Here is a 12,865-nt window from a genome sequence, read left to right on the forward strand (position 1 = left end):
AACATTCCAGGACTCAGTGCTGGAACTAGATCATGAGGAACCTGGAAGTTCAAACTTTATTCTAAAAGTAGGGGGAAGGGGGCACCTGGGTGGCTCAGTGGGTTAAGCCTCTGCCTTCGGCCCAGGTCATGATCCCAGGTCCTGGGATCGAGCCTCGCGTCGGGCTCTCTGCTCGTCGGGAAGCCTGCTTCCCTTCCTCTCTCTCTACCTGCCTCTCTGCCTACTTGTGATTTCTGTCTGTCAAATAAATAAATAAAATCTTTAAATAAATAAATAAGTAAATAAATAAAAGTAGGGGGAAGTCTTCAAAAAAAAGTTGTTGAATAAAACAAGGACATGATCAGAGCTATCCTTCAGAGAGTAAATGTCACCTCTGTGAAATGAGATTAATGATAAACGATGATGGGGATGATAAACTAATGACAGCTAACATTCTATGTCCAAGCACTGTTCAAAGTGCTGTATGTCTATTAATTTAGTACTCCTAATAAACCTGTGAGGTAGTTCAGTTTTCACTCCATTTTACAGTGAGAAAATCAGGCACAAAGACGTAAAGTCAATTCCCTAAGTGACCAGTAAATGACAGATCCAGGATTCGGTCTGGCAGTCTGACTCCAAAGAAGTTCTAATCCGTAAGAGGAATGGCGGAAGGGCAGATTTGGAAGAATAAGAGAAATAGAGACAGCAAAAGAAGTTAGAAAACATCACAATGGTTCAGGAAGAGGTCTGTGGGTCTGACCTCTTCTTCTAACCTCCAGTCATAAGCTGGCTACTGAATACTTCCACATACTTAGATGTCCTACAGGTACTTCCAACTTCATGTGTCCCACACCGGCCTTTCATTCCCACAAATCTGCTCCTCCCTCACCCTTTCTCATCTCAGTGAGTACACCACTGTCTATCTCGTTTCCCCAACCTGGGCTTCACCTACCCCAACTGTCCTCTCCCTTACCCCTTAGATTCCTTCCTCGTCAGTCTCCTTAGATTCCTTTTCTTGTGCCTGAAATTGTTGATGTTCCCCAAGGTCTTGGTTTCTTTTAAGGCCACGCAATCTCCCTGGGTGATCTCTACTCCCACAGCTTCGGTTACCATCTCTGTGCCCACCGCTCTCCCAAACCTGTACTTCAAACACAGACTTCTTTCCCAAGCTCCATTCCTGCACGTCAAGGCCGCCTGCCAGGAACTCAACTTATCCCAAATGGAACTCATCATTTCCCTGCTTCCCACCCTGCAAATCCTCTGCTGATTTCTATCTGAGTGAATAGCACACCAGAAACTGTATTGCTTGGGCAAGAAATCTGGAAGTTTTCCCTAATTTCTCTTTCACCTCACATATCCAGCCAATCACCATGCTTTATAGTTTTTAATCAACTCATTATTTCTCTTCCCTATTGCCACTGCTACTGCCTTAATTTAGGACTTCTATTTCTTTCAGTAGTCTTCTGGCCTTCATGCTTATCCTTCTCACACCACCCTCCACAGTGTAGCCAAGATGATCTTCATAAAATGTGGATTTAATTATGTTATTCCTTTAAACTTTTAAGTTACTGTTACCTATTAAATGTCGTAGTGGATAGTCCATGATTTGGTCCTTGGCCATTGGTATAGCCTTGTCTCCTATCTATCCATTCCTCTTTGAATTCTGTATTTTGATTATGAATTATTTACCATTCTTTCATGTAACAAATCTTTATTGAGCTCCTATAGGCTCTCAAGATGTAACAGTGAAACGTGAATTTTCAAACTAACATTTACTTGTTAGAGCCAGGTAAACAAGATAAGGCCAGACCGTGATAATGCTAAGGAAATAAAACAGGGTGATGTAACAGAGAGTACTGGGATAGACTGCTCCTGCTGCTTCTTCTTCTTTTTAAAGATTTATTTATTTATTTTAGAGAGAGAGTGTGTGTGCATATGTCCAGGGAAGAAGAGGGAGAAGGAGGAAGGATTTCTTTTCTTTTTTTTTTTTTTAATTTATTTATTTGACAGACAGAGATCACAAGCAGGCAGAGAGGCAGGCAGAGAGAGAGGAGGAAGCAGGGTCCCCGCTGAGCAGAGAACCTGATGTGGGGCTCGATCCCAGGACCCTGGGACCATGACCTGAGCCGAAGGCAGAGGCTTTAGCCCATTGAATCACCCAGGCACCCCCGGGAGGGAGGATTTCAAGCAGACTCCGCAGTGGAGCACAGCACCCAACATGGGGCTTGATCTCATGACCTGAGCTGAAACCAAGAATGAGACATTTAACTGACTGAGCCACTCAGGCATCCTGGGACAGAGGATATCTGATAGGGTAGTCAGAGAAGACTCTTAAGTGATGAAATTCAAGCTAAGATCAAAATGAAGAGATGTTTCTGGAATAAGATATGCTGTCTCACACTTTACACCCTCGATGTATCTAGAACATTCCTTTCTCCAACCCGGTGGGTCTAATCATTTTTCAAGATTCAGATCAAGGATCATTTCCTTAATTTTTTCCTGATCCTTTTCCCTCTGTGACTGCACAGACTTCTACCACTGCACTCATGTAGAGTCTTCAGCCTGCCGTGGGTCTCTGTGTTTGACAAGAGAGTGAAATACTTGAGACAGCTCTCTATCATCAGTGATGCGCTGGAGCCCGACTGCTCTGCTCGGGATTGCTGACTGCTAGCATCTCTCCCCAGCTCAGAGTCTGCTGACACCACTGGTCAAAGTGGGAGAATTTACACCACGGAAACTGGCAAATGTTATAGATCAGACCACTTATTTTTCCCTCAAAGAACTGGTTGTTAACAATTTATCAGCATGCCACGGGGAGCAGTGTACCATCAAATTCTGGCCTGTTTTTGGCAATTAAATTGATATGTGCATGCATGTCTCTTTTCTTACTTTAATTATTTGAGAGAGACAGAGAAAGGGAGAGAGAAAGGAAGAAGCAGACTCCCTGCTGAGTGGGGAGCTGGATGTGGGGCTCAATTCTAGGACTCTGAGATCATGACCTGAGTTGGTAAGATGCTTAACCAACTGAGCCACCCAGGTGCCCCAATGCATGTATATATCAAAACAAATCTTTCTGAAGTTTTTTTTTTTTTTTTTTAAGATTTTATTTATTTATTTGACAGACAGAGATCATAGGTAGGCAGAGAGGCAGGCAGAGAGAGGAAGGGAAGCAGGCTCCCCGCTGAGCAGAGAGCCCGATGTGGGGCTCTATCCCGGCACTCTGGGATCATGACCTGAGCCAAAGGCAGAGGCTTTAACACACTGAGCCACCCAGGCGCCCCTGAAGGTTTTATTATGAAATACAGCAGTCTTCTCTTTCCCCTACTCATTTCCTTCTTCCCAGAAATAATTTTTGCTTTATTTTTATTTTTTATGGATTTTATTTCTTTGAGAAAGAGAGAAAGCATGAGCAGGGGAAGAAGCAGAGGAAGAAGCAAGGCTCCCCACTGAGCAAGGAGCCTGATTTGGGCTCAATCCCAGGACCCCGGGATCATGACTGGAGCCAAAGACAGATGTTTAACTGACTGAGCCACCCAGGCGTCCCCCTAGAGACAACTTTTAGACTTAGTTATGCTGAGTATTTCAGTATTTACCTCCCTATCTCTAGGGAGGGATAGAGAGGTATCACTAATAACATGCTACGTAATATCGTTCTTGATGTTTTAGTTTTAGGCATTATCAATAGACTTCCCACAATGGAAGATGAGGATTTAGCTTCCCTTTCCTGCCCCTGCTCCACCTTTCCCTTCTTATCCCTCATCCTTTCAATACTGTTACAGCAAAATTTTGGTCTGTAGTGTTTATTATGACTACATAAATTCTATTTCACAGTTGAGTTACATAGTGAACTATGATGCCTTTTCCTTTCGTGTACTTTTTAAACAGTTCATAATTGTTTTGTTTTTGTTAGATAGTATTCTATGCTATTACTAATTCAAACCGAACTTTCAGCCAGTTGTCTAAATCTTTCAAGATGTTTATATGCATCTGGTATTTTATCACATTCATCTTCCTGGGTAAGTGCTCTGTGGATTCCACTCTGGGCTAACTGCTCCCTTTATGTTTCAGGCAGTTTATAAAGTTGTCCATCCTTGGATCTGCCTTCAGTATCGTCCAACGATAATTTCTCCTTTCTTAAGAGTTGGACCTCGTGTATCTTATCTCTTTCATCTACTGCTCATTTTGGTGGAAAACATCTAGAAAAGTTTTTGAGACCTTTTCCATGGTCACACTTAACATTTTGCTGGGGTATAGAATTCTAGGTCGAAATTAGTTTTCCTTCAGAATTTTGAAGGTATTGTTCTAGTATTTTCCAGTTTCCATTGTTGCTACTGGTAAGTCTAAAACAAAGCCATTCTGGTTCCTTATTGGTTGTATAGGACTTACTATTTTTTCTTTGTAAGTTCGTAGCACATTTTATTTTCCAGCGTTCTGAAATTTCAAAATGATGGAGGTTTGTTTTTACCCATTGTACTGGGCACTTAGTAGGCCTTTTCATTCTGTAAATTCATATCTCTCACTTGTGAGACATTTTCCTGTATTCTTTTTTCTTTCTTTCTTTTTTTTTTTTTTTAAGATTTATTTATTTGACAGAGATAGAGAGATCACAAGTAGGCAGAGAGTCAGGCATGGTGGGGGGGCAGGCTCCCTGCTGAGCAGAGAGCCTGATGGGGGGCTTGATCCCAGGACCCTGAGAACATGACCTAAGCTGAAGGCAGAGGCTTAACCCACTGAGCCACCCAGGTGCCCCCCTATATTATTTCTTAAATAATTTCCTCCTCTGAAATCTGAGCTTTCTTTTTTTACAGAACTCCTATTCGGATGTTAAATATCCTGAACCGGTCCTCTCATTTCCTTATCTTTTCTCTTCCCTGCTCCATCTCTTTATCTTTTTGCTCTACTTTCTGGGAAATATGACATTTATCTTCCAATTCTTTTACTGGGGTTTTCCTTTTGTTATCACAGTTTTAATTTCCTAGAGTTCTTTTTTTGTTCTTTGAAATAAGAGGTTGTTTGAAAGTATTTCTCTCTCCCTACAGAGTCTGTTTCTTCTAAGTAGCTTTTTTCTGTTTGATTTGTGGATCTTCCATGATAAGCTCTCTTTAGATCTCTGGTAATCTTTGCTTATCTCTTCATCTTTAGGGGAGGATTCTAAAAAAGCTACTTGGAAGCTCTAAGCACATGAATGGAATTCGTCATCCCTAATTTTCACTGCAGGGTGATTTGAGTGGGCTGTTAGAAATCTCTGACGTAAATAAATTTTTCTGTTTGGGCTGGTCAGAATCTCCAGAGAAGATTCTTCCAGACTTCCTGACTAATGGCTTTATGCCTGGTTGTCAGGGCTTGGGAATCAAGTTGGGAAGTGGGCTTGGGGGAGGACAGAACTTAGTGGCCAATATCCCTGTGGTTTCCAACTTTCTTGGTTTTTAATTACGGTACTTCCTCCCTCAATACTGTCTGTTATCTTCCATGAGTCACTCTTCCTAAAGGGCAAAGGCTTAACCTTTCCCTCAACCCTTCACTGGCAGCTAGGAGAGGTAGTTCGGCTTTCACTGAACTTGCAGTCTTCTCTAACCTTCTCTCCTGTCCGTTCCTGCACAGAGACATCGACAGGTTCCGGAGCTAGAATCAAGGCTTTAGAATCAGTTCTTTATCGAGTCTAGTGTTTTTCAAAATTTGTTTATAGATCTGCTTCACGTCCTCTAAGAAGGACAAGTGTCCCTTCCCCACTGTATTGCAAACAGCTGTGCTTTTATCAGTTTTAAATACTGAGTTTCTGCATAAGATTTATCTTAACAAAAAGTAAAGTTCACTTTCTAAAAAGTCCGAAGACCACTACCTTGGTCCTTCCTCTCTTTTACTGCCTATGCTTGCATTTTATACAGGAAAAACCTGAGGTCCATACCGAGGAACAATCTTACTAAACATCATTCAAGTCTTACTCCAAGTTTAGGCTGTTTATAAACCAAGATTTTAAGATACTCTAAAGTGTCTCAAAATGGGGGAAGACTCTCCACAACTTGTAACACAGAAGCTCTCCCTTAAAAATAGTATGTGGCTTAAATGACTGCACCTCTTGGTCCTCTGCCTTCTTTCTTCAGGGCTGCTCTGGGACACCGAGAGAAGCAAGATGACCCTTAGACGTTGGTTAAGTGTCATTCCAGCACTGTCAGTGGTGCACTGTGGTGGCCATCCCATCAAGCAGCATACCAAAGCAAGAGGAGGCAGCCTCTCTCAGGACCATAAGTGTGAGAAAGTTGCTGGAAATGCTTTCTGAGACCATGTCTTTGTGGAGCCGAAACCCAAGGCCTCGAAGGGCCTAGGCACTGTTCTTTTCTTCACCTTTCCTTTTCTTCCCTTCCTCAAGGTGAGCCCTTTCCAAGGGTGGGCTGGCTCCCCAAACCTCCCAGAGATGCCAGGCCCCTAGCCTCAAGTGGGTACGGGGGGAAACATACCCTTCCTCCACGGTGACTGAGTTCATGAGAAGGCAACTGGTGATAGTCACTCTATTTCCTATAACACAGGATGAACCAATGACTGAGTGCTTAATGGATGACTTCTCTCCAACCTGCGTATCTGGCCCAATGAGGCTCTCAACTCCAACCTGCAAAAGGCAAATATAAAACCTTGTCCATCCATCTCAACCGACTGCAAACAAATCCCTCAGATCCTTTGAGTTAGGGTCCAATGCAACCTTCCCCCAGAGACACGTCAGCAGAGGGACCATCATCCTTCTGCTCTACCCCATCATGGTCACCAGCATGTGACCATATTTCTCAGGGCCACAGGTCATATAATACCTCTGAGATCAACTCAAACTTACACACTCATGCATTTGTGCATAGATGTGCTCTCTGGAAGACAGTGCTCAAATCAGGTTGAGAAGAGGGACAGAGATGGAAAGCTCCTGTGTCTGAGTCCCAAGACTATCATGGATCTTCCTTATAGAATTTGTGTGCCTGGGGTCAGCACCTGTCCAGCTTCATGAGTGTCTGGGCTAGAAGGTAGTATTTTATTAACTAGAGTCCAGTCGGGATTTCCCTAGGACTAATGAGTTTCAGGCTTAAGAACCCCAATCCATCTTCTCAAGGATATACCTCAGTGCACCCAGAGACTGTCCCATGCCCGCCCTGCCCAAGCTAGCACTTACCAGGTGTTTGCTGACAATCTGGGCTGATGAATGAATCAGTGATTCTTCTGGACAGAGAACAGACAGCAATTTGGGCACCTTAAGGAGAGAGGTTTGGTCACCAAAGTTAAGACCAGAAAATACCCCAAAGCATCTTAGGTAGAACTCAATGCCCATGGGGCGCCTGGGTGGCTCAGAGGGTTAAGCTTCTGCCTTTGGCTCAGGACATGATCTTAGGGTCCTGGGATCGAGCCCCACATCGGGCTCTCTGCTCAGCACAGAGCCTGCTTCCCCCTCGATCTCTGCCTGCCTCTCTGTCTACTTGTGATCTCTCTCTCTGTGTCAAATAAATAAAATCTTAAAAAAAAAAAAAAAAAAGAACTCAATGCCCAGTTAGAGAAGCAGGGAGTTTTCAGCCACAGCTTTCCTGTTTGGGTGAGGCAGGGCAGGAGGCTGCTGTTATTTCCCCTAGGACAAGGATTATTATTTTTTATTTTTTGAAGATTTTATTTATTTATTTGACACAGAGAGAATGAGCACAAGTAAGCAGAGCGGCAGTCAGAGGAAAGAGGGAGAAACAGGCTTTCTGCTGAAAAGGGAGCCCAGCATGGGGCTCGATCCCAGGACCTGGGGATCATGACCTGAGCCAAAGGCAGCCACTTAACTGACTGAGCCACCCAGGTGCCCCTAGCACAAGGATTATATATGTGGTAAATTCTAAGTGGTCTTATCCTTAGTTTCCTAGCTGAGCATCTCCTCCCTGATTTAATAAATTAAAATTAAAATAAAAACATTTAAATAAATTTAGATTTATTTATCTATTCAAATAAACTTAGATAATTTATTATAAATACATTTAAATAAATTTAAATATTTAAAGTAATGCCACATTCCTCAAGAGGCCTACTGAGGGCAAGAAGCATTCTGAGTCCTGACCATACTCATTCCAGGAGACTGCTCCCCTCCTAGACAGTGTGGCCATGCCTAAAGTGAAGGTAGGAACAATGTCAGACAAATTCTACAATCAGGACAGTTCCTGAGAAGTCATCCATGTTCTTCACTAGCCAAAATAAAAGGTTGAAGGTGTTCACACTATACTCTCTCCAGTACGAGAAAACTGCAAAGGTATAGATGTGGAGACTTTTAGCTCTGGACCCATTAGGAAGGCACAGGCAGTGTGCCTATTTCATTCTCCAGCATGGCCAGAGTGCTGGTCAGGGCGCTATGTGTGGGGGCCACACTGGCCGAGGGGCGCCGTGCCAGGACTGGCTGCACTGGCAGAGTGAAGGCTAATCGCTCAGCCCTTATCCCCGGGATCTCCTCCCTTCATAACATTTCAACCATAGCCTCTCCAGGCCTCTCTGCCACACAGTGCCCGGCTGGTACTTCAGAGCACTCATCCCTAGTCTTGCTTGCAGACGAGCCTGACAAACTCTAGTCACAGAAGTGAGAAATGAGACCTGAAAGTCAAATTAAGGATGGTTTCTAACAACTCTGACCCTAAACTCGGGCTAACTTTATTGAGGACTGTCCTTGGTAAACGTGGGACTGGTTATGATTTTTCATAAAGTCTCTGGCTTGGATTCTCTTGGATCTTTGCCCAATCCAGGGCAAAGCCAGCTTGAGGTCTGGGGCTGGGGCTACACCTATCATACAGTGTGGGTCCTCAAGATTTCTGAGCCAGGTCTTCTTCAGGGACTACATTCCAATCCCGATTTTCAACCATTATCATTCTACTTCACCTTCCCCCTTCACTTCTCAGCTTACACCTGCACTGAGCGTTTTCACAGAATTCTACTGGAAACCATGTCCAGAGCTAATCTTTTCATCCTCTCATCTCCATTGTCCCACATGCCACTCTAGGATAGTTCCCTCAGTCACCTAACTTGCCCTCTTCTCATCTCCACCCTTTACTGCCCGGTTTCCATTTCACGGTCTCCTCACCCCTCCCTCCTCAGGCCTTCCTCCTGTGCCCGCTACATCGTAAAGAGCTCCCCTACATCCTCAGTATCTTCACTGTCTCCTCACTCCAACCCCCTTTAGCTAAACGTGACTTATCTTTTAGAGCACTGCTTCCCCTTCAATAGAAGCTGCTCATTCTCCGTATCTCACAAACCTCAGGGTTAAAAGGAGGGGTTAGCTCTCTGATGCTATTTCCAGACACTTCCCTCTCATAGACATTCCTTCTTCGAGGCTCTACCATCTGCCTATACTTTGTTCCTTTACCTTCTTAGGAAAGCCTCCTCTCTGTGCCTATGTTTGCTTCATCACAGTAATGATTACACAGTATTTATCTGCTTGTTTATGAAATAATGCAGATCTCCTCATGACCAGAACAGGAGAAAGGTGCTAAATCCAGAGGCCAAAAGTTAGCCTTATTAGGGATCTGAGCCCTTATTTGGAGCCATATGGACTAGGCCCACCACTTTCCTTTTTGCTGCACCTGAGTGCCCAACCCAATGGTACCCTTGACATGCCAGGTCTTGCTCAACCTTGGGAATGAGAGGGATTCTGAACAAGTCACTGTGTACTTAATGAAGAAATAAGACAAAGGCTCAGTCTGTTTAGGGCAGGAGCTCCCATGATTCCTCTTCTAAGCTCTTCCTCTTACCTGCCTGTTTGCTTCCATGTAGAGTCCCAGGGTGCTTACTCGAGAGCAGAGCCCCTCTTTCATGATATGGACATAGCAGCGCACCTGTGATTTGGATAAGTCTTCACACCTGTCTCCTCGACAGATATTCCAGCAGGCATCATAGGGAGCAAAGGTCAGCGCATTGCCTTCTTTTATAAAACTGAAAATGTCTTCAGAATAAACAGAGCAAACAGAGACTCAGTCACATTTCAAAAGAGGATATAGCTCACACCTCCCTCCTTGGAACTTACCCATACAACATGAACCCTGAAGGAAATCCCGTTAAAACCTTAAAGACGAAGTTAAATTCAAAGAGGCAACATGCTTTCCTGAACTTTGGAAATACTGTATGATAAAAAAAAAAAAAGCTTTAAAAAGAGGTCTTAAAAGCCAAGTTTGACCAATAATGAAATACTACTAAGGACAATTAAATAGAGGACTCTTGTAAATCATTACATAAATTAAGCAAGGGTCCAGGCTTCAGCGACCAGCCATGTTGGCTTTGTGTTGCTAGCCTCTATGACCATATCTAGTAGTTGTGTTATGACAGAAATAGTATAGGACTTGAAGCCAGAGTTATCTGGACTCCAGTTTTTCAATTCTTAAAACAAACATGTGAGATCTTTTATTGTATGATAAGAAAACTGGGGCCCAGGAGACTGAGTAACCTGCCTCAGGTCACAGAGCTAGTAAGTGGCAGAGTGAGATTTCAAACTGAGGTCTGTCTGATGCCAAGACCTGGTATCTTAACCATCATGTTATACTGCCTCCATTTATTCACTTGATAATTACTTTTTTGGAACACCTACTATGAACCCAAGACTGGCCAAGGACTAGGCAGGGGTATGACAGCAAATAAGACAGACCTCTCCCCTACATCCCAGAAAGGAGATAGTCTGATTGGCCTCTGCTTGAACTGTAATAGTATACTCCTTCACCCTTCTTCCCTTGATAGAAGAGGCTGAATTTAGTCAGGAATGGGGCTGACCAGAGCCTAGAGAACAGGGTAACTGAGAAGTAGGAAATAGAGTTTACTCAAATCAGTCTGGTGAGAAATACAGCCAAACCATGGCTATGAATCGGAGAATGGACTTGAGGCATGATTAGCTAATCCTTGAAGAGCACAATGACAGAATCTGCTTGAGCAAGCCTACGCAGAGCTCAGGGAATAGTGTCAGCTACCTTGTTTTGTCTGGTGGTTAGACAAGAAGCTGTTGTCTTGTTGGCTAGCTACTCTTTCCAAATGTGCTGCTAACCCCTATTACTGCAGCAATCCAAGCACTGACCTAACGACTTGAGCTCCTTTTTCTTTAGATCCTCCTCTTTGTCTTCTTGTCCTTGTTGTGAGGAAGCTGAGGAGAACTGTTTTCTTATTAGGTATGGAATTAGTTCACTCCGGATGGAAGTGATTGACCTAGGAAGAAAGAGTGGTCAAATATGAGAAATCTGTCTGGATGCTATGGGGTCAAAAACTCTACATCCAAGGAAAAGCCAAATTCCCTCCTGTCATGCCACCTTGGGACTAACAGAGATCAAAAGTGGCCTGATTTGGTAGTTCTGGAGAAGTGGAGGATCTAAGTTCTCTATCACTTCAAGCTGGAGGTAGGAGTGTAGTGTAGGGATCATGACCGGAGCCAAAGGCAGAGGCTTTAACCCACTGAGCCACCCAGGCGCCCTACACACACAGTTTAAAAAAAAAAAAATATATATATATATATATATTTAAAGATTTTATTTATTTGAGAGAGAGAATGAGAGAGAGAGAGCATGATGGGGAGAGGTCAGAGGGAGAAGCAGACTCCCTGCCGAGCAGGGAGCCGGATGTGGGACTTGATCCCAGGACTCCAGGATCATGACCTGAGCTGAAGGCAGATGCTTAACTGTCTGAGCCACCCAGGCGCCCCTTGAATGTATATTTTAATATTTTATTTATGTATTTGATTTTAGTATATGTGCTGCTGAAGTAAGCACTTGTTTATTTGAGAGAGAGAGCAAGCACAAGCCAGGGGAGAGACAGAGGGAGAGAGAGAGAGAAGCAGGCTCCCCACTGAGCAGGGAGCCCAACTTGGGGCTTGATCCTAAGACCCTGGGATGATGACCTGAGCAAAAAGCAGACACTTAACCCACAGAGCCACCCAGGCACCCACAGAAAATAGTCTCTTACAACAACCAATTTACATGGTATATATGCACATGTGTTTCTGTGTGTGAGTATATTTTAACATGCTGCCTTGACTCTTAACCAGCAATAGCCTATTTGAAGGAAGAATGCTCCAGTCTTGAAAAATGTTGTTTATTTTTTTTCAAGGAGTTATCTATTTATTTTAGAGAGGAAGGGCAGAGAGAGAGAGAGCCACTCAAGCAGACTCCCCACTTGGGCCTTGATCCCCCGACCTTGGGACCATGACCTGAACTGAAACCAAGAGTCAATGCTCAACTGACTGAGCCACCCAGGTGCCCTGAGAAAAGTTGTTTATTTTTTTTATTTTTTATTTTTTATTATTATTATTTTTTAAGATTTTATTTATTTATTTGACAGAGAGATCACAGTAGGAGAGAGGAAGGGAAGAGATCACAGAGAGAGAGGAAGGGAAGCAGGCCCCCTGCTGAGCAGAGAGCCCGATGTGGGACTCGATCCCAGGACCCCGAGATCATGACCTGGGCCGAAGGCAGCGGCTTAACCCACTGAGCCACCCAGGCGCCCGAAAAGTTGTTTAAAAACATTAAAAAATTGTCTCTATAAAGGACTTGCATATCTTGTTAGATTAATCTTAAGTATCTTACATTGTTTGTTTATATTATAGCGTCTTTTATTTATTTATTTTTAAGATTCTATTTTTATTTATTTGACACAGAGATAAAGTTAGTGAGCACACAAACGGGGGGGGGGGCAGGAAGAGGGAGAAGTGGGCTCTCCACTGAGCAAGGAGCCTGATGCAGGACTCTATCCCAGGACCCTGGGATTATGACCTGAGCTGAAGGCAGACACTTACCTGACAGAGCCACTCAGGCACCCCTTAAACAATGCCTTTTAAAATCTTTTTATGTTTGTTTTGGGGCGCCTGGGTGGCTCAGTGGGTTAAGCCTCTGCCTTTGGCTCAGGTCATGATCCCAGGGTCCTGGGA

General features: G+C 43.7%; 1 protein-coding gene across 2 annotated transcripts in view; it reads right to left on the minus strand.

Moving 5' to 3' along the window:
• The window catches only part of EIF2B3 (eukaryotic translation initiation factor 2B subunit gamma), a 128,835-nt gene that overhangs the window by 23,117 nt on the left and 92,853 nt on the right, over positions 1–12,865 (minus strand). For both annotated transcript variants that reach the window (XM_059374557.1, XM_059374556.1), the window contains exons 7-10: positions 11,027–11,154; positions 9,720–9,910; positions 7,130–7,207; positions 6,435–6,583 (exon numbers count right to left, since the gene is read on the minus strand). In XM_059374557.1, the coding sequence (XP_059230540.1) occupies positions 6,435–6,583; positions 7,130–7,207; positions 9,720–9,910; positions 11,027–11,154 (546 nt within the window). The remainder of the gene's footprint in view (positions 1–6,434; positions 6,584–7,129; positions 7,208–9,719; positions 9,911–11,026; positions 11,155–12,865) is intronic.

The sequence above is a fragment of the Mustela nigripes genome, chromosome 14, assembly GCF_022355385.1.
Source record: "Mustela nigripes isolate SB6536 chromosome 14, MUSNIG.SB6536, whole genome shotgun sequence".
Classification (NCBI taxonomy): Eukaryota; Metazoa; Chordata; class Mammalia; order Carnivora; family Mustelidae; genus Mustela; species Mustela nigripes.